We start from the raw sequence: 22,913 nt of genomic DNA, 5'->3' as shown, positions 1-22,913 counted from the left end.
GGCCTGATAATACGGCTTAACTTTATATGTGTGGTTTTTTTTATTTACGTCAAAAATGTTAAAGTGAAATTGCAAAGTTATACTAAGTAAATTTTACGAGTGCTCCCATGATGAGTACACCGCACAGACGGAGATTAGCGCATGCCTAAAACAGTTGGAGCGCCTTGTACGGCAGAACGATAGTTGTTTCATTACGCGGCGGTGTGATGGTCGGACGGTTAACTTCCAATAAAAAGTGTCCTCTCTCGGAGCCTCGTTAAAGCCTCCATCTTCCACAATTTGCCTACAATTATCCGAATATGGAACCGGCCGTCGTAATATTTTGATTAAAGTGAGATTTTATACCGAAAACTGAGAATGTCTTTGGTAATCAGTCATTTTATTTACGAACTATTTAGGGGTTAATTATCGACTGCGTATACCATATCGTTACTGGCTATCAGATCGGTAGTCCTTGAATATTTATGATTTCTTTCTTAGCTTGGTACTCTTCGTTGGAAGAAGGAACAGCGAAGTTTTTATTAATGCTTAATCTGTTAATTAATCCTCTTTGTTTGAACAATAGGATGACGGTATAAGCGGTTGAAGTGTAAGCGCAAGATGGACGTCGCTAGAGTTAGTGCGGAGTCTCTACTGATGTTAATGGGTAGTGCGCACGAAAACTTATAACGGAACATGCGCCTTCCTTGAGTGCACACACTGCGCCATGACGCCACGACGCCACGACGCCACGCCCGCGCCCGTACATACGTGCGACCGTCGCGATCCAAACGCGGCCGCGTCGCACGACCCGGCGATCTAGATACTATTATCTGTTTGTTTAATGATGTGCAATAAAATGAGCCCTATGTAAAGAACAAGAGTGCGCAATTGAAAATATTAATTAACTATACTTAGCCTTGCTATAAATATTGTTACTAGGAAAACATTGTTTTTTTTATCTCGTGCTTAAACATTTAATACTGTAATCTGCGTTCATAATAAAACACTTTATGAATATGGAGTTCATTCAAATTGACTTCCACTGTCCTTAGTACAATCCTTGAGACGTTGTGGCCAGCTGTCGATTGAGACATCTACTTTCTTCAAGGGGAAAATTCGCCTCTGTTGAACGTATTCGGAACTCCAAAAGCTCTACGCTTTTAAGCACAGTATAACATTATATTCATTTAAAACGTGAATATGTTAAATAAATAAATATTATTTAATATATATTTTATATTATTATATTATATTAAAAATATTAAATTAATAATATTGTCTTTGCATTCGTTTACATTTTAATAGTATTATTAGTCTTATTGTCCATATAATCTTATTTGTTACATGTTGTTTGTGCAAGTCCAGACCACAAGTTACCTGCTGTTTGCACGCCACATATCGAGCGAGTATTATGTAAACTTGTACAAAATCTAAACAAACAGTAGCAAGGGCGCAGCCTCAGGGCTAGACGACGCGTTGTTAGCGCACGCCGCTGTCAACAGTCCCCGCTTTGATTGATTTGTTTATCCTTCTTTCACTGAAAGTTGGCTCAGTTGGCTCAGTTGGCTCAGTTGTTCGCTCACAGCTCACAGCGAACACCCCACCAAACGACCCATTTGACTGATATTCAAATATAATACTGTTACGCCGGTAAGAGTAACGCCATCTATCGCCGAATAGCCGAACGAATATCGAAGGATCTAGTAACATCTAGAACGCCGTCTATTGTCAGATAGCGGAATCACACATCGAAAGTACTCGACTTGTGAGGAATGTTCGCGATAATTCTAAGGATTTGGTATCGGCTATAAAAGCGTTGTAGATATGGCACGCACTCAGTTAGTAATCGGAACTACTCGAAGCGAAACAGCGAACGGATCACCTGAAACGAAGCAGAAGAAGTGGATTGAGAATTTTGAAGTGTTTTAAGCGTTAAATACAGTTTTAAGTTGTACTTTGGTGGAGCTTTTATTTATCCCGAACCCCAGCGCGTAACAATACTTTATATTTTTAAATACTTTCGCTTGATCAGATAATTTATTAAGTACGCAATAAGGTTCTCGATGTTATAATCATTTCCCAGCTAAACCATTTTCATTTTGTAAAGCATTCCTTCAGGTTTTTTCATACGCAGCTTTGATCGTCCTTATGTACCAATACACGTGTATCCCAATATTTTATTTTGGATTAGAATCAAGACGTTCCTTTAGACCTCCTTATTAAGTGGATGGAAAATAAAGTAATGTATTTGACTCCATACGTACTTTGTATATTGCTATCACAGTGTTTCCGTTCTCTTTATTACAACAGTTCCTTTTCATTATGACAAGATTATATCTTACAAACTGATGCAAAAATGAGCAAAGAGCGAATTAACATATATGAAAACAACAGGTTCCATTATTTTAAAAATATGCTTTTTAGGTTAGTTTGACCTGTATCTCATACAATTAAACTTTTGAACATAATTTCTACCAAATTCTATGACACTCGATTAACTTAGAAATTTTGACACATCATAAAGAGCGCCCAGACTTTTGTCATATTCGATTCATTTATATTTTAGTTCGGTTTGTTTTATATTTCTTTATACATAGTAAAGTTTCTTGAAAATCACCGTTTCAGTTACCGATAGTACTGTTTCAGTCATGATGCTTGCGCATGCGCACGAGCTTCTTCTGTACCGACGCACACTTCGACGGACTGGGGTGTGGGGCTTGGAAAATCCTTGGTAAAGTCTGACACAGGTCACTTCCACAGTTTTCACCATACGGAGTTGCTGAGAGACTTTATCGACGAATCGATAGACGAATCATCAAAATCGTCGTTATTAGCTGCTCCTCCAAGCCACCAAGTACCACCAATACGGGTATTTCAAAAGGTTCGATGTTGTCCTTACGACTATCACATGGCACACTAGCGATATGCTTTCTATTGATGGTATGAGCTACTTGCGGACACGGTGCCGAACTGTGTCATATGAACAAAATCTCTCACGCAGTTTGCCAGAGCTGAATCAAACTTTTGTCTGAAGCGGTGAACTTAGTGGAGGCTTAAGTATCGGGGTTTCCGGTTCCGGTGACAGAATAACATAGACGTGTACTCGTTTGCTCTTAAAATAATACAAAGTTTTACCTTAATACTCATATATATCAAGTGTAAAAAGTCACAAATCAAGATAATAGAAGATACTTTATACAAAAATAAATCAAGAAAGTTTGTGAACAGTGTTAATGTGCAATCTAACAATGAGAAATGAAGAAATAACCTCTTGAGATTATTACTTTAATATTTTTATTTTGAGGGTATTTATTATGATAAATACAGAGTGAAGTAAGTCACAGTTTAAACCACAGACAATTTAACAATTTACATTCAAGATAGGCAACTTAAAGAAATCATATCGATACATAAGAATTTAAGTGTTGCCACTTTATGAAATCAATAAGTTACTATACAGTCGGGGTTGACAGATCTACTCTAAAATTATACCAGAATCATCTTAAAACTATCTACTAAAAACGTTAAATAAAAATTTTCACTGAAAAATGGATAATCAAATGCAAATATTATTAGAAAAAATTCAAGAGCAAATGAAACAGCAGACTATCACTATAACAGAAGCTGTAACCAAAAATGTTGTGCAACAAATTAATGAGCGATTTAAAAAGATAGATGACGAAAACAAACAACTTAAAAATTCAGTCAAAGAACTTAAGGAGAAAATTAAAGGTCTGGAAATGGCTAAAAAGAAAACTAACATACTACTCTTTGGAATAAAGGAAGACAAACAAGAAGAGTTAAGTTTGGTAAAATACATATCTGAAAAACTTAATTGTCATCTTGGATTAAACATACAAGAGCACGAAATTATGAATACCTATAGAATTGGAAAGATAAAAAATACGCCTCGACCTATTTTAATATCCCTTGTATCGTACTGGAGAAAAATGGAAATAATGAGATCGAAACATAAATTACCCCAGGGTATTTATGTGAAGGAAGATTATACTAAAGAAATATTAGAAGCACGCAAAACATTACAACCAAAACTTGAAGAGGAACGAAGGAAGGGTAACATAGCATACTTAAAATTAGATAAACTAATAATCAAGAGCCAAACGGATGCTAATCGAGAAAAAAGGAAAAGAGACCCACCTTCTCCGCCCAATATCAGCACACCACAAAAAGAAAATGAATTGTACGTAGCTCCGAAAAAAGTAAACACAACTAATGCGTACGAATACATGGCACGCGTAAAATCAAACTCATTAAGAGAGAAAACAAATGTATAGCAATCACCGTACACTCGAAACCGGATTAATAACAATCATTATAATACAAACCTGCAAAAAACAACCAAGAAAAACACTCCCCCAAGCCGGCTGGTCCCCGTGGGGGAAAATGACCATAACCCTCCAGTAAACAAAACACTACCTCAAAAATCACTACAAATTGGAACATTTAACGTAAGATCGTTAGCATCCACAACAAGATATATAGAACTAGTATACTCACTAGAAAAAATAAAAATTGATATATTAGGCTTAGCTGAAGTTAGACGGATGGGCAGTGGCATCGAAGAGCATCAAGACTTTATATTCTGCTTTAAAGGAGAAACACCTGGCCTGCATGGAGTAGGATTTTTGATAAAAAAAGAATACAAAAACAATATATTAAGCTTCTCAGGCTTATCTGAAAGAGTTGCAATACTTCAACTTGAGTTCAACAAAAAGATAATATCAATAATTCAAGTGTATGCACCAACTGAAAAGGCTTCTAAAGAAGAAATGGAAAAATTTTACGAATCACTGCAAGAAGCGCAAGCGCAGACTAGCGGAGATGTACTGTTAATGGGAGACTTCAATGCCAAAGTAGGGATAGCTAAAACAAAAGAAGATAAGATTCTAGGTAAATTTGGTTATGGAAAAAGAAACGAAAGAGGTGAAAAGCTCATAGAATTTGCCTTCGAACACAAACTGTCGATTATGAATACGTATTTCAAAATGAGACAAAATCGAAAATGGACTTGGAAATCACCAAATGGAAAAGTAAAGAATGAATTGGACTATATCCTATCAAACCAGCCCAAAAGAATAAGGAAAATAGAAGTACTGCACGGCTTAGGGTATAGTTCCGATCACAGACTGGTTAGAGCAACTTATTCTTTACAAAATACTAAAAAATGTAGGATATCGTTCAAATCATCCACAAATATATTCAAAACTGAAAAAGAAATAATGATGTACACTAGAAATTTAGAAAACAACATAAAAGAACTCGAACCTTTTGAAGACGACGATGTCCAGACCCTATACAACAAAATAGAACACGTCATAAAAAAAAGCATATCAACAAACGAACACAAAGAGGAACAAAGTAATTCAAACAAAATTCTTACACAATCAACAATAAAACTAATGACCAGACGCTCGACACTATTGAAAATAAAACAAAAAACTTCGGAAATGAAGGCAGAGCTAAGTATGCTATTCAAAAAAACTAATAAAGCCGTTAAACAAGACTATGCAAACTACAGAAAACAGATAATAGAAACAAACATAAAACAGTACAGGAGCACAAAAAGAGCATATAGACAATTAAATACTCACAAAAGTTGGATACAAAATTTAAAGTCGAGGAGTACAAGACCTAACACTAGAAAAGATATTATAGATAGTGCTACAGAGTTCTACAAAGCGCTATATAATAGCAAGTATAAAACTAGTATAAGTAAAAGTAAACATTTCATAGAGTGTAAAAACGTAAAAGATGAGCCTGTAGAGATCGACACGAAGGAAGTAATAAAGCATATTAAAAAATTAAAGTCAGAAAAAAGCCCAGGGCCAGACGGTATATCCAATGAAGCTTTAATATTTGGGACTACTTTATTAGCGCGTTCACTTTCATGCTTGTTTACCAAAATTTTAAGCACGGGATTAATACCAGAACAGTGGAAGAAAGCAGATATAATTTTGATATATAAAAAAGGTGACCCTCGAGATATAGGCAACTACCGACCAATTAGCCTTCTCCAGAGCATATATAAACTTTTTACCTCTATACTATTAAGCAGAATCAGTAGCAAAATTGAAAACCTACAACCAAAAGAACAAGCGGGGTTCCGGTCAGGTTTTTCAACATTAGACCATATTCATGTAATGGAGCAAATAATAGAAAAGTACAAGGAGTTCAACAGACCAATATATATAGGTTTTATCGATTACGCTAAGGCATTTGATACGATCTCACATGATGCCATCTGGGAGGCACTGGACAAATGTCAGGTCCACGACAAGTACAAAAATGTCTTGAAGAACATTTACGACAAGAGCACTAGTTGTGTGAAACTAGAGAACCGAGGACCTGAAATACCTATTCTAAGAGGAGTGAGACAAGGAGACCCACTTTCCCCGAAGATCTTCATAGCAGTGCTGCATAACATTTTTGAGGAGCTGAAATGGAAAAACGAAGGCCTTAAAATATGTAACCAATACTTGAGTCACCTCAGATTTGCAGACGATATAGTCCTCTTAGCTGATAACAGTAGAAAACTAGAAAAAATGATAAACCAACTAAGTGTACAAAGTAAAAGAGTAGGCCTATTAATGAATAAAGACAAAACAAAAGTAATGACAAACAGCGTCAAACATCCAATAAAACTTGAAGGAAAAACATTAGAATTCGTAAACAAATACATATATCTAGGAAAAGAAATATCATTTGAAGACAGAAGCGAAGAAGAAGAGGTACAACGTAGAATAAATATGAGTTGGAAAAAATATTGGTCACTCAAAGAGATAATGAAAGGAGACTATGCACTCCACCTGAAGAAAACAGTTATGGATACATGCATCTTACCAACTCTCACATATGGTTGCCAATCGTGGACTTTCAACACCACCATAAAAACAAAAATGGTTAATTGCCAGAAAGCTATGGAAAGAAGCATTTTAAAAATAAAAAGAAAAGATAAAGTAAGAAGTGAATTTATACGAAAAAAGACAAAACTAATTGATGTCCTAAACTTCAGTAAAAGATTAAAGTGGCGATGGGCTGGCCACGTAGCACGCTACAGTGACAAACGATGGACAATTGAAGTGACAAAATGGAAAGGGCCTAATGGGAAAAGAAGGAAAGGACGACCTATGAAGCGATGGAGTGATGATATCATAGTCACCGCTGGGAAGGAGTGGATGAGGCAGGCTGGGAACAGGGAAAATTGGATTAAGCTGGAGGAGGCCTATACCCAAATAGGGGTTCCATTCGAGGAAAAGTGAACGGCAATGTAATTGGATCTGAATATGGGATTTATATATGGTTGAGAATATTTACATGTAATATTTAGGTGATGGGAAATAAAAGGCTTATTATTATTATTAAGTATCGTGTAATATGTAGTTCAATTCTACTTATTTAAGAGACATTTTTACATCATGTCATTAATATCAAACCGGCGAAAAGTTTAATTTGCATAATTATTCGAGCACCTTGTGAACGCGCGCGGGTAGGTAGCACCACCTTGCCTATTTCTGCCGTGAAGCAGTAATGCGTTTCGATCTGAAGGGTGTGGCAGCCGTTGTACTGTAACAACTGAGACTTAGAAGTCATGTCAAGATGGCGGCATTAACATACTTGATGTACACCTATGGGCTCCGCTGACCTCTTAAGACCAGGGCCAAGGCCAGGGCTGTGAGCTCGTCCACCCGTCTTAGCAATAAAAAACAAACAAACTACGGCTCGGGCTCGTCTCAAGTAGTTCCAGTGTATAGACCACACGGCTCCCACGACATCTGCGCTCCGAAATCCGAAACGCGTCACATTTTCCCTGACCTGCCTTGGATGAGACAGGCCTCCGGTTCATACCACAGCCGGAGCCACAGACGGAGCTTTACTCTTCTGTCCTCGTTCTCAGCCCAAGTGAGAGTCAGCTATACAAGTAGGTCATTATCATTTTCATCCCAAGAGTCAAAACGATTCTGACAACGTACTTAGACGTTCACATTCACGTCCACGAGTAAGATTGTTCACGTTCAGTGTGTCGTTGTTGAGCGATTGCGGTCAAGTGGGTTTTATTACGGGTTCAATAGTAGTTCTTGAATTCTAGTCATTACACGCACATACATTCGTAGTGGTGATGTATAATGTCTGTTTATGCGCTTAACATATTTGCAATTAACATGAGCGTCGTAAACAAGTGCGCGGATGAGTGGTGCGACGCGACGCGACGAGTACCTCGTACAAACACGACATCGCATGTCGTCACGTATGAATCCCGCCTTATTTATGTCAATATCGGATTTCAATTTACGAGTAATGCGCTCGGTATCTCTAGGGCTGCCACCCTGCCTCCCTGCACACCCACCCGCAACCCTATGCACGAGGGAATAGTAACATCTAGATTAAATCTATTTAACGTACGTGAAAGGCGCCTTATATTATTCATTGAGCTTTCACCATGATCCTAGGTTCGGCTTGTTATGTACATATGTATGTACGTATATGTATAATAACTAATATTATAAATTTAAATGGCTGCCTACGATTTAGTATTAAGGTTTTTTGAAAGCTCTTATAGTTATTTGCACTTAAATAGTTAACTATTGAATTTTATTCTTCAGGAATATGTAGAGTATACATTTTACAAATGCAATGAGATTTCCTTTGGTACTTACGGGCTCTTATGAAATTCTCATAATTATTACAATACATTTAGTCTTTAGCCCACTGACGTTGTTCATATTTTGATGACTTGTGATAAAATCGATATAATCGACAGAATTTCCATGTGTCCAACCGTGAGTCGATCGCTCGTATGAGCTACTATTGTGATATGATGAAGAATCTCCAGACACCAGAGACGGGCTCCCGAGAGACGAGCTCGCAGCCACAGCTATTCTCGAGAGTTACGGAAATGAGCTGAACGCGCAGATCCTCATTAGTCGAATGTTGCTACGTACAAATGTAACGGGCGCAGGCGACGAGACGCGACGCGTGGTGCGTGCGGGTGCTCCACGTCGACTCGTCTTAGAAGTCGTCGCTTAAAGAGTTCCGGACCTGAACAGCAACGCGTATGGATCTCTAGAAATATGTCTCTTTATGTGTCGATTGGTCCAACACTTGAGAGCGGTTAGTGAAAATAGAAAACTGGAACAACTTCCAAATGCTAAAGTCCGCGGCAAAAAGAAGTCGAATAAATTAAATTTCGCTCAGTCAATTCAATCATATACCTAATCAGTACAGCCACATTTTATCCCAAATAACACTAAAAACCTACAGGGCGCTTCCCGTTGATCTAGAATCATGAGGCTTGGCAAAAGTCAAGACTTCAAAACGCAAGAAAAGGAAAAGTTTTAAAATAGTACAACAGCACATAAGTAAAGACGTTTCCGTAATTTACAAACTTGTGTTTGCAAATAAAGTTTCGATCGTTACGTAACAGACGTGAAGGAAATAAAAAAATCTGATGCAAGCCTCAGTTGTCGTGTTCGAAGTGGTCGTGAATACGATGTGGCCCAAAGTACAAGCCAGCTGGTGTACTCTGGTGGGGGCGCGTGTCCAGTGCAGCAGACATCCATTGCTAATCTAATATGTACCTAGCTCGAGTTCACGAATTACTTCTCAGCTGTAGTCTTCAGAAGGGGGTAGCTTGGCTGTGGTCTTGGTTTTGAAGACGTCCATCACCTATCACCGTTTGGATCATAGCATATGTCTGTAACAAACACAAATCATTTTTACCCAAACAAACAAAACCTAATTTAGTCTGTTCTGTAAGATGAAGCAGATGTCTTAGATTTTTGTGATAAATTAGGGACTAAATTGTATTCTACTGATAGACACATACAATTGTTTGTAAAAAAATACACCTGAATGCACCAAAAATGAAGTTTAATTTATTTTAGCACTGCATTCTTATTGAAACAGAAATCGACGTATTTGGTCTAGCCGAGATCGACTATGTCCAGCAGTGGGCAGATAAAGGCTGATGATGATGATGATGAGATCGACTGAGAGCCCTGATTGGTTAAGACCGATTTTTTTTATTTAAACAATTGACTCAAAAGTGATGATAGCGTATACCCGGACGAGGGTTCCGGGTATAAGGTGTGACTTTAATTCGCATGACTGCGCATCTACGCAGTATGTTCTCTCTTATAAGAAATAGGAAAAAATAATATTCGTGCGCTGTGTCGTTTTATCCATGCCGAAGCCATTAGCACTTCATTGATGAGACACGGAGAGTTCCTCCACACCCCGACCGGCGACCATAAAAATATTTCCAGCGATACTAATATCGATTAATTTAATGGTTAATATGTTTTAAGTTAGCGAGAAGTGAAGTTGAACTATTGATATCTTCATACGACCCACAAAAACGCCTTGTTCCGAGCTGGGCGCCGGTTCTGAAACGTGTTCGTAATTGCGATCGCTTTCCTATTCAATCACTTTGGAGTTTTAGGATTACAATTAGAATACACAGTTGACGAGAAGAGAAGCCTGAAATTTACCCATTTTTTATTTATTTATTGGTTAGATGTGTGGACGAGCTCACGGCCCACCTGGTGTTAAGTGGTTACTGAAGCTCATAGACATCCACAACATAAACGCGCCACCCTCCTTGAGATATAAGTTCTAAGGTCTCAGTAGAGTTACAACGGCTGCCCCACCCTTCAAACCGAAACGCATTACTGCTTCACGGTAGAAATAGGCGGGATGGTGATACCTACCCGCGCGGACTCACAAGTGGTCCTACCACCAGTAAATTTCTGATGTTTTCTGCGCCATCCACTCATGTCGGTGGGGTAACTGTTCTGCGCTATGGTTGCGCTATTAGCTTTGTGTGACTATATTTATGGAGCTCAATGACAACTTGACACCAGGTGGACCCTTTGTACAAAGACAGATTCCGTAGTGATTAGTGAGTAGATCTAGTCGCACAATAAACACACTGTTCATGTTTGATAATTAGTCCTTTTAGAGACGTCAATAATTTTTAATGATAGCAAATTGTATACAAGAGACAGGCGCGCGTGGCCTATGAGACTCGTCACTACGCGATAAGCTCGCGCGCAGCCGCGTGTAGCCGCGTCCACTCTTTACTTACTACACTTACTAATTTCCTGCATTACTTTTGTTGCGTTTACTGCAAGTCATACTCGAGTGCGATTTACGAGAAAACCTGGACGCTGTGTACCTTCTAGAGTATAGATAAACAGGTGCATTATCTACCGATGACGCGAAAAATTGAAATTGTAATTGATGATAAATATTTTTCTCATATGATTTTGTAAGAAATCCATAGTGATGATATTGCTCGTAGCTTGCACCAGCCTCACGGCTGCGAAGATGAATGGCACACATGAAGGAATTCGTTTTTCTCTCACGAGGCGTCCAGAGGCGGCAGGCAGTATGTGGCCGTGCAAAAACACATCCAATTAAAAAGATATACAGCGCCATTACACGACGCACTCCATCTCCGATCGTTTAATTCATATCTCACGTAGATATGTGACGCTAAATTCAATCAACGTTTTTACATTAATCTATCTCTTGCTGTTTTTATTCATAAGAAGGGCACGATAGATATACAAATCTGGTTTGACTGCGGCGGGTCCATGCGAGTGTACTTAGCGCAAACGATATTGTCAGTTTCCCTCGGCCATATACGAGTATATGTACATATTCATACCCTTTTGTACTCGTACATATTCACTTTATCTTGTGTATTAATAAACAACATCATTCGCAGGGTTCTTGTTGTTAATTACAACGAAATATTAGGTCCTTACATAATAATAATAAAATAGCGTTTCGTCGTACTGACCACTTTGATCTGAAGTATCTCCTCTTTGGTTAAAAATTCCAAATCAAATTTTATAAAGTCATTTAGCTGGTCCTTTTGAGTTTTGAAAACAGTAATTCATTTCGTTTTTTGTTCATAATTTTTTTTCGTCTGGAAATTTCGAAATTCAGAACCCCGTTTCTGAGTTCCAGTTCAGAAACCCCGAAGCCGGAGACCTAATTGGAAAACGAAGAATTAAAGGCTATTGTGGAAGCGGATCCATTACAAATCATTTCAGAGATAGCTGCAGGTTTCGGGGTAAGTGATAAAACTGTATTAATCCTGTAAATTAAACTGCTCTGAGGAATCGTTCGAGATGATACCGGCATCTCGTTTTTACCATCGCACCGCCCGCCATCGGAGGTTCATCTATACTACCTGGAGCCACTGCGGTCATCCACAGTGCGTTTCCAGAGATCTTTTTTGCCACGTACCATCCGGCTATGGAATGAGCTCCCCTCCACGGTGATTCCCGAGCGCTATGACATGTCCTTCTTCAAACGAGGCTTGTGGAGAGTATTAAGCGGTAGGCAGCGGCTTGGCTCTGCCCCTGGCATTGCTGAAGTCCATGGGCGACGGTAACCACTCACCATCAGGTGGGCCGTATGCCGGTCTGCCTACAAAGGCAATAAAAAAAATATATAAAAAAAAATGAATCCACTTGAAGCAAATCGGGAAAGTAAAAAAACTTGAACGATAGATACCTACCTCATGAATTGAGTGGATCGAATAATTACTTGTGATGAAAAGTAGATACTGTACCTCAGGGTTCCATTTTGGGTCCTCTTTTATTTCTAATATTTAAACGATTTACCTAGTTATTGAGTCCCGACACGAGGTCGTATTATTCGCAGATGATACATCTTTATTATTTAAAATTAAACGACAATCACAAGTCTATGACGAAGTGAATGATGCGATTTCGTGTGTGGTTAATTGGTTCCGTATCAATAACCTATTATTGAATAGTAAGAAAACTAAATGTATTAAATTTACTTTAAAATGTATTAAATCATATTTAAATGTGAGACAAGTAGATAGTAATGTAATTGTTTCTGAGGAATCATTGGAGCTTGTTGTGTCAACCGTATTTCTTGGTATAACAGTGGACTCCAAACTGCAGTAGGGACCTCATATTCATAAACTGGCGAGTAAGCTCAGCTCTGCAGCATACGCAGTAAAAAAAAATAGAATGTTAACAAACGCGGACACGGCTCGTTTAGTTTACTTTAGTTACTTCCACAGTGTCATGTCCTATGGCATTTTGCTATGGGGCAATGCGGCCGATGTAGAAATGATATTTATTCTGCAGAAAAGAGCTATACGTGCTATTTATAACATGCACTCAACCGAATCCCTGAGGGAAAAAATTAAAGAAATTAAAGTTCTCACTATGCCATCCCAGTACATCTTTGAAAATTTGATGTATGTTCGTAAACATGTTGAGGAGTTTCCTAAACAGTCGGACATACATAATAGAAATACTAGAAACAAACACAAGCTTGTTGTGCCGATGAGTAGGTTACATAAGATACGAAATTCATTCGGGTGTTTGTCTGTGCGCCTGTACAACAAAATCCCACAAGATGTTCAGAACCTACATATACATAGGTTTAAGAAAACTATTAAAGAACATCTGTGCAATAAAGCTTACTATAAAGTCAATGATTATCTAGAAGATTGCACAAAGTGGGAATGAGTTGCTCGCTCCGGGCATTTAAATATTGTAATAATTGTTATGTTATAATACTCATTCTAAAAATGAATATTTAACAAAAAAACATATATTAAAAAAAAAAACTAATATAAAAAAAACAAAGACATGCCCGCTGAGTTTCTTGCCAATTCTTCTCAGGACGGAGGCTAGTTCTTGTGAATTAGCGGTAGTTCTTTTGACGTTCAACAAGTATGTACTTTCATTTATGTTGAATAAAAATTTTTGATTTGATTTGATTTGAGCCCTGGAGACCCAGCCTCAGCCTGAAATCCAGACAGAAATCCTGCCCTAAACAAAATTGACTCAGAAAAAAGTTACTTGTGAGTGTTTGGTGAACTAGCGCTGGTGTTGTTCGCTACAGCTTTCCAAAATCTGACCAAACGATTACGGCATGCGGCAACTGCAAATCATGAAGGAAGAACTAGCTGCTAAACGACGGAGATTTAGCTACTGCTGCTTCATAACAACGCAAGAGCACACACTGCATAACAAATAACCACAAAATTAGATGAGCTACGATTGGTCTGCGACATCTACCCTACTGCCCAGATCTTGCTCCATCAGATTACCATTTTTTCCAGAATTTGGACAACTTCCTACAAAGAAAAAAAAAATAAAACTCCGATGTGGCAGTCAAAGAGCTTATTGATTCTCGCCCTCATGTTTTTTTTAGTAAGGGATCAATGAACTACTTATGAGATGGCCAAAGTGCATAGATAACAACGGTGCATACATATACATATCATACATATATATACATATCATAGAAACACACTGACTGTGACTGACTGAAAACACTGTGTTTGTATGATCTGTGGTGCATAAGTACTTTGATTGATAAAATATACTTAAAAAAAAAAAAAAACTCCTTAGTCCTCCCGCACAAAACGCTAATTTCATATGTAAGGACCTAATAATACATATTGTTTTTCTTATCCTTTCCTTATCTGTCAATATTTATTTACTAAAAACAAAAAAAAAATCGGGGACAAATCATCAACTGACTTCAAATTATAATTCCCTGTAACTATTATGAGAACCAGAAATTATGATTATTATACACACATTATTATTATTATTATTATAGATTGAAGTACATAAATAATATTATTATAAATAATGTCACGCGCCGGTAAGAGTAACGCCATCTGTCGTCAAATAGCAGAAACGAATACCAATAGAACTAGTAATATCGAGAACGCTCGAGAAGTGTAACGCCATCTATTTATTTTATTTATCTCGAATCCCAGCGTGTAACAATTTGGCGTCAGAAGTGGTATAAGTAATGCCCGTTTTATCGTAGGACACGGCAGAAGGTATTCGCACCAGAGGTCAGCGACAACAGGAATTGGACCGAAGGCGGACTGAAGGTTCTGCAACGCCGACCAAAGAACAGAAGGCCGAAGCAGTGGCAACGGAGTCAACCGCGGGTACGTCCGGTGTTTCTCCGGTGGTAGTAGCTTCTGACCTTGCGATCATAATGGTGCTTTTTCAAGAGCAGGCTCGTCACCAAGAGGAGCAGGCTCGTCACCAGAAAAAGAAGCTGGTTCGCAAGCTAGAGAAGCAGTCACAGGACATGACGGCGCTTACTCTAGGACTCTGCGAACAATCTTTGACCATCTTGGAAGCCTTAGGAAAGATGCAACCTATGAGCAGCTAGTGGGGGCATTGGTATCAAGATTTTTTTTTATTGCCCGTGTAGGCAGACGACCATACGGCCCACCTGATGGTTAGTGGTTACCGTCGCCCATGGACATCAGCAATGCCTGGGGCAGAGCCAAGCCCCTGCCTACCTTTAAAGGATGTGGACACGCGCACCTGGAAAACGTTTTTCGTGCCCAGTTGAAGGAACGAGTACAGCGCAGCAACGAGAATCTCCAACAGTGGGCTCTCGAGGCTGAGAAGCTAGTCCGCAAGGCGTGCTGATCTTCACCTGCCCTTATTGATGGAAACTTGGTACAAGCATTTATCGAAGGTATCCGAGGACGCGAGGAGGACATATCCGACGATATAATTTATCATTAGAACAATAAATGAGTGTGACCGATGGTACAGTATGTAAATTATTAGTAAAGCTATTACTAATTAAAAGTAAGTATCTAAAGTATTTAAAACAGTATAATTTAACGCATTACTCTTAAGAATAGTCTAATTCGCAAAAACTTTATTTACTAGTGGTAGGACTTCTTGTGAGTCCGCACGAGTAGGTACCACCACCCTGCCTATTTCTGCCGTGAAGCAGTAATGCGTTTCGGTTTGAAGGGTGGGGCAGCCGTTGTAATTATACTGAGAACTTAGAACTTATAGTTCAACTCAAGGTGGGTGGCGCATTTACGTTGAAGATGTCTATTAAAAAGAAGAAAAAAAACACATATCACGTTATCAATACATATAATAAAATCGTAATCAGAGGGCTTGGACAGCAATTACCTGGTCTCAGGGGACACTTGAAGAACGAGAAGCACGTCTCTCTGCCGATTGTGAGGCTCATGCACGATCGCTTGAGTCTTTACTTTACTTTACCTTTACTGATAGGGAAATCCGTCTGAGCTCTCAGAGGGTTCGGACAGCAAATGCCCAGTCTCAGGAGAGACTTGCAAATGAGAAGCACGTCTCACTGCCGATCGCAAGGCGCATGCACTATCGCTTGAGTCTGAGACCTTTACTGATAGGGAAATCCGTCTGAGCTCTCAGAGGGTTCGGACAGCAAATGCCTAGTCTCAGGAGAGACTTGCAAATGAGAAGCACGTCTCACTGCCGATCGCAAGGCGCATGCACTATCGCTTGAGTCTGAGACCTTTACTGATAGGGAAATCCGTCTGAGCTCTCAGAGGGTTCGGACAGCAAATGCCCAGTCTCAGGAGAGACTTGCAAATGAGAAGCACGTCTCACTGCCGATCGCAAGGCGCATGCACTATCGCTTGAGTCTGAGACCTTTACTGATAGGGAAATCCGTCTGAGCTCTCAGAGGGTTCGGACAGCAAATGCCTAGTCTCAGGAGAGACTTGCAAATGAGAAGCACGTCTCACTGCCGATCGCAAGGCGCATGCACTATCGCTTGAGTCTGAGACCTTTACTGATAGGGAAATCCGTCTGAGCTCTCAGAGGGTTCGGACAGCAAATGCCTAGTCTCAGGAGAGACTTGCAAATGAGAAGCACGTCTCACTGCCGATCGCAAGGCGCATGCACTATCGCTTGAGTCTGAGACCTTTACTGATAGGGAAATCCGTCTGAGCTCTCAGATGGTTCGGACAGCAAATGCCTAGTCTCAGGAGAGACTTGCAAATGAGAAGCACGTCTCACTGCCGATCGCAAGGCGCATGCACCATCGCTTGATTCTGAGACCTTTACTGATAGGGAAATCCGTCTGAGCTCTCAGAGGGTTCGGACAGCAAAAGCTTGCCCGGTCTCGGGAGACACTAGAAGAACGGGAAGCACAACTCACTACCGATCGCGTTTCCATTGAGCCTATGCTTCGTGATGATAATAAATAAAGCCCAAGGTCAGACGCTAAAAGTTGTGAGTGTAGATATAAGTGTTAACTGCTTTTCACACAGTCAACTCGGTCACACGGTTATGTAGCTCTGTCACATGTTAGCAATCCTAGCAACCTGTATGCTTTGATCCCCGATGGCTATACGTCTATGTCGTGTATAGAGAAGCATTACTTTAAATTAGATTTTTCTAATACCTAAATGACGGTGCTTATAAACCAAAAGATATGTCCTAAAACTGCTGCCTAAAGTCGCTATTCCACGCGGACGGAGTGGCAGGCACAGCTAGTCTAATAACAAGAAAGTCGAGTGTCGAGTGTCGAGTGTCGAGTGTCGAGTGTCGAGGGTCTAGCGCCGCCGTGTTCCCCGCAACATCTTCACAGTGGGTTACGATTCCGACCCGGTGGTAGATTCAGGGAAGCAATACTCTTGCTAAGACTAGTGTTAGCAAATTCACCATTCGCCTACATGTTCGATGAATCTAGAATAATCCTTTGAGGCTACTAGCACAGGTAGGGAAAAAACTCAGCGCTCGACGCTCGGCGCTCCGTCGAACCACTACACGATCATCACATTAGGCTGTACATATATCTCTCGAATCTTGTAAATAAAGTATCGGACAGTTAAATTGCTCTTCGCTTCCGTAATGTGCTGAGTCTCCTCACTTCTCGACGTTTTCAATAAATCTAACCTGAACAATTTCAGCCTTATCAACATCGACATAGAACGTGAAGTCGGTTGCATAAAATGTTTCATTAAAAAATTAATCAATCGTTACATGTTCAGTTCTATTTCCAACAGCTAAGTTGGAAATCTTTAATCTTTTCATTTTCCGTTTCGTCGCATCGATGCGCCATAGTGAACTTTGTTGACTACTAAATTAGGTTGAGTCTAGTTGACTTTGGTCATTAGTTGATAATATTGCGATACAATTATTGAATGGCTCGGCAGGCCTCCTCTGACCGGACTGCAGACTGGTACAGACTCGCAAAGGGTGCACCGACAAATTGTTCTCATTCAATGGGTGTGTGCGAGGTCTAAATGTAGCTAGCAATTATTGGAGCTGCTCGCTTTGGTCGCTTTGGTATTCCTTTAATGAACATTGTTTTCTTGGTTCCGTTCGCCATTGAACGGTCTCGAGTCCGATAGTCGCGGTCGCACAATTATTTGTCTCTCGTTTCTCTGAGATTTATTTTATGTTTAGCGAGCGGACGCTTTGTCGGCGCGCGACTCATGTACAATTACCGCAATTAAAATGTACTTATGTTCTCAAACTCATCCATGTCGATTTTAAATGCGTTAATCTGTTTCAATGAGATGTTGAGAAGTGGCACGTCTCCGACGCTGTTCGAGCTCCCTGCTTCGAGACGACATTTCATTAAATTATCATTGAAGGGACAACGATTACAATGCAAGGATATACTCGTAGTTAATGCTTTATAAACAGTTCGTGAGCGGTCCGCGGTCGCCTGTCGCCCTGCGTCCGGCTCTCCTCGTTGCGCCTACACAATTAAACTCGTGAGATAATGTAAATTGGAAACGTTTAAAACAAATTTTATAAGCAGTAAAAGTGACACCAACGAAATTGAGTTTCACACCGCGAGGGCCGCGCTTACCTTAACGGTCACTCTGTGTTTCCGAGAACATGAAACATTCGATATTACTAACTTCATGGATCCCTATCATCTGTTAGCCTATATTCAAAACACTACAGATGTTTTAATTTTATACAGTTTTCAAAATATCTTTGAATCAAAAAACGAAGGCCTAATGGATGGGTCATCGCATTCGGTTCTCTTACGAGGTCAAAAACTGAAGATGGGTACAAATTGATTCTATAATAAATATCTATCACCTATGTACCATCACGTAAACTATCTGAAAACCACTTCAAGACTGAAGGAGAGTCCAGTGTAATAAAGTATAATTTATTTATTTCTTATTTTTTTGCTTAGATGGGTGCACGTGCTCACAGCCCACCTGGTGTTAAGTGGTTACTGGAGCCCATAGACATCTACAACGTAAATGCGTCACCAACCTTGAGATATAAGTTCTAAGGTATCAGTATAGTTACAATGGCTGCCCCACTCTTCAAACCGAAACGCATTACTGCTTCACGGCAGAAATAGGCAGGGTGGTGGTACCTACCCGCGCGGACTCACAAGAAGTCCTACTACCAGTAATTACGCAAATTATAATTTTGCAGGTTTGATTTTTATTACACGATGTTATTCCTTCATCGTGGATGTCAATCGTGAACATTTGTTAAGTACGTATTTCATTAGAAAAATTGGTACCCGCCTGCGGGATTCAAACACCGTTGCATCGCTACACACGAATGCACCGGACGTCTTATCCTTTGGGCCACGATGACTTCTAGTTTTTATCGTAATGTCAACTTAGCAATTTCTTAAATTTAAATTAGTGAACTTCCAAATTAAAGAAATACTGTAATTTGAGAGGGATTTTCGAATATGTAAGGAATCGAATCGGTAAGGGCCAGTTCTGAAGACTTATTGAAGTCGGTTGGATCTGCGATAATATCGGAACAAGTCCGTTAAATAGTATTGCGTCCGCTAAACATAAACATATCAGTCGGTCGCGGCGCAGCACACGGACCGCCCTGACACAGTGCACTCGCCTTTAGTAACTACAACTTACACGTGCGACAAACATACTCAATCTTATGATTATGGTTTTCTTTTCCTAATATTAGGTCAATATATAGAAATATCAAGTGATTTTTTTATTCAATAAAAATATGCAGCCATGGTATCGGTGCTGTGGTAATTTTTCAATGCCTTAAAGAATTCCGGTGTAAAGGAGCCAAGAACTCTTCAAAGGTATTTTGTACTGCTTTTCTGGTATTTCATTCTTTCCCTGCCAGCCAGTTGTCCAATCTTTGTAAAAAGTCGGCTTGTCGGCGCAAGGTCTAGTGAGTACGGTGGATCACGCAAAACTTCGTAGCTCTTGTAGATTAGAGGCAGTCTATTGTGCCCGATGAAGTCGAGCGTTGTCGTCTAGCAGCAGCGGGGACGAGCGAATATACAAGCCTGGCCGAAGATTTGCGAGCTTCTTAGTGTCGTGTCGTGTTCGTAGTGAAAACAAAGCAATAATCAAAAAATAAATTACTAAATTTGAAAATAGAAGTCCATATTTTTAAATCGAATTTAGAATTGATTGCCAGTCATATCATTTTTGAAGCGCATAAGATTGAAACTGGCACTGCTGGCACTCAGTAATTTCTAACATGTATTATGTTTATATGTACACAGATTAAAAGTTTAATCTTTTGGCATAAAAGTAACTTTAACTTTCACGCAGGTGAGTATTAAATAAAATGCGTAGGGTGCTGATGTCAATTAGTGTAAATGTTTATAGACAGATATTGGTAAAAGGAACGTCACTATACAATATCTTAAAAAACACCCTGTACTTTTTAAGATAAAACATCTTTTAATCACTCCACTATTATTTTTTTGTAATGTTAATTTCATATTAAGGAAGAATCAGTTTTTTGGTGCATTATATCGGAGGCGGACTCCTCCCGACGCGAGGATCATCGTTGGAGCGGTCACAATTGCTGTCAAGCATTTGGGACTCAAGTTGGACAACAAGTGGCCTGCCATTTCGATCTTTTGGTTCCCATGCTGCTCGGGATGGTGGTCGCGTTGGCTCGCTTGCTCCCTAACATTGAGGGGTGGAGGAAGTTTACGTAGTGGTGGTGCGGAGCATGGCCCTGTACGACGCTCCCGTCTAGTCGCCGACGAACTCCGCGCGCAACGCGGCCGTGCTGTGCAGACTGCAGGGTTCAGAGGGTGCTGGCACTGAGAGTCGTGCGGGGTCACCGCACCATCTCGACAGAGGTTACTAGCGCCCTCGCCGGTCCCTTCCGTGGGAATACGAGGCCAGCATTTTGGCCGCGATGTACCGGCGCAGTTGAGCAATCTTTGACTCGGGGGAATGTGCCCAGTTTCTCTAATGTCGGTCGTTGGAGGCGTGCTACGCGTCGTGTGATAGCAATGAAACGGAGGGAGAGGTTCACTGATTCTTTCGGGGCACGGTTGCTTGGTAGGTACTTGTGGCGAGACCGGATATATACTTTTCCGCCCTTTCTTTTTCGGGCCGTGGGGCGAACCTCCTACGAGTATGTGGGACTGTTCCGCGACTGCGAGACCACGTGCCCAAAGATATTTTCAGGAGCCTACCCACTAAACAACTCACCTGCACTCTTCGCCTAAGCGTTCGATCCCCTTCGAGGTCAAAACCCGAATGAGGTAAGTGGGTTACCGCGGTCAACCCTACAACCAGACGGCGCAGCTCACGCCAAGGACGCCCGGCCGACGGAGCTTTTGAGGCGAATCGAAGGCTCTGAAGTGTCAGCCGTCTCGGTACGGCAGTCCGTCAGGCCGCCCAGATGGTTCGCTTGTGTTCCGGAATACCCCGCTGGACCAGAACTAGCCTGCCGGGTCGGGACGCGATACACCGCCAACCGGTCGCTCTTTTTATCTCGAAGATATTACTCCGTGGCATTGCTCCGACGGCTATCCTGCAAAAACGGGATTGGATGACCTGGAGAGAGTTAATATGTGTACGGGCCGCGTGAGCGAACATTACACTTGCATAGTTCATGACGGAAGCAATGCACAGCGGTATGCAAGTTTTGTAGAGTGTCACCTTGTTATGAACAGACAATTTACTTCGCTTACAGATCATAGGGTAGAGTCGACCGAGTCTGAACGCGGCTCGGTCGCGTACTGACTTAATATGTATCCCGAATGTCATCCCTCTGTTCAGAGCGACGCTTAAGTACTTAGCCTTCGAAGCCCATGGTATGGGCTGGCCAAAAATTTTTATCGCGGGAATGCAGTTACCGCCCTAATTGGTGACGAGATCCTAGCAGTAGTGTCGGGAGGTACTTTTATTAATTTTTATTTGTTCATTTATTTAGCTTTATGCTCAGTAGTGATTATTATTATTATTATTATTATTATTAATTGATCACCTGGTTCTGTATGCTCTATGGTAGAGTTGGCATGGAGCGTAGAGGCGCGCATACCGATCGTCACCAGTAGAGCGGCGGCGGGACAGCGCCCATTGAAGATACACATCGGCGGCCCTGAATAGCGGGGATAGCTTTCTACGCACTCCGCTGCTGTCATTGTCTTCACGTTGATGCAGAATCCTTTGAACGAGTACGTACGGTACCGGCTAAGTGGGCTCGGAGGCGCGTTCCAAATGCAATACTTCAATACTTTATTATTGGAATCAAAATGTTACAATTTGTTGTTGAAACTAAAAGTGATGTATTAGAGAAATTTGGGATATACATACATTAAGAGGTCTTTAAATGATTACAAATATTTGAACTTCATTAACAAGTAAGTTGTGCCATTGGTTTTCGACATTCACATAGAGTTACTGGTTTATCTATATTGTAATTCAGTCACAGATATCACACATACTCGTATGTCTGTATATAACTAATATGCAGCGATAGTTAATTTGGTGAATTTTGTCATCGGCCGGTTAGTTCCGTATATGTGTACCTACATAATATGGTCAGTGTGCGGTCGCGAATTATTGAGTGGCTGTAGATCAATAAACTTTATTTGTTAGTTAAAATAGATCAACAAACCTTATATCGTTCAGACTTCATAGATCTAATTCTATTAGAGTTAAAAAAACCATTGGTTTCCAAAAAAAAAAACTATACGTCCTTAATGCTAGATATGTACATATATATACATATATTACTCTTCCAACAAAACTCGTTTTCCTCCACAAAATATACTTTTCCTCATCACCCGGCGAACACAACAAGGCACATAAAAATGCAATGAAAGCTCATAAAAGGTGGCGAGCATCAAATGACCAT

The 22,913-nt window shown here is 40.3% G+C and overlaps 1 protein-coding gene across 1 annotated transcript; it reads left to right on the top strand.

The window, feature by feature from the left end:
• Positions 1–3,226: 3,226 nt before the first annotated feature.
• LOC149502104 (uncharacterized) lies at positions 3,227–4,279 on the top strand. The gene has a single exon (XM_089731157.1). It carries the CDS (start codon positions 3,531–3,533, stop codon positions 4,275–4,277), a length of 747 nt encoding a protein of 248 aa, XP_089587283.1. The 5' UTR covers positions 3,227–3,530; the 3' UTR covers positions 4,278–4,279.
• Positions 4,280–22,913: the final 18,634 nt, after the last annotated feature.

Source organism: Bombyx mandarina, chromosome 11 (genome assembly GCF_030267445.1).
Source record: "Bombyx mandarina strain Sakado chromosome 11, ASM3026744v2".
Classification (NCBI taxonomy): Eukaryota; Metazoa; Arthropoda; class Insecta; order Lepidoptera; family Bombycidae; genus Bombyx; species Bombyx mandarina.
Note: the sequence above shows the minus strand (reverse complement) of the source record. Positions and strands in the feature narration are given on the sequence as shown.

Coding starts and splice junctions, on each gene's coding strand:
- LOC149502104 (XM_089731157.1), top strand. CDS start 3,531: ATGGATAATCAAATGCAAATATTATTAGAAAAAATTCAAGAGCAAATG.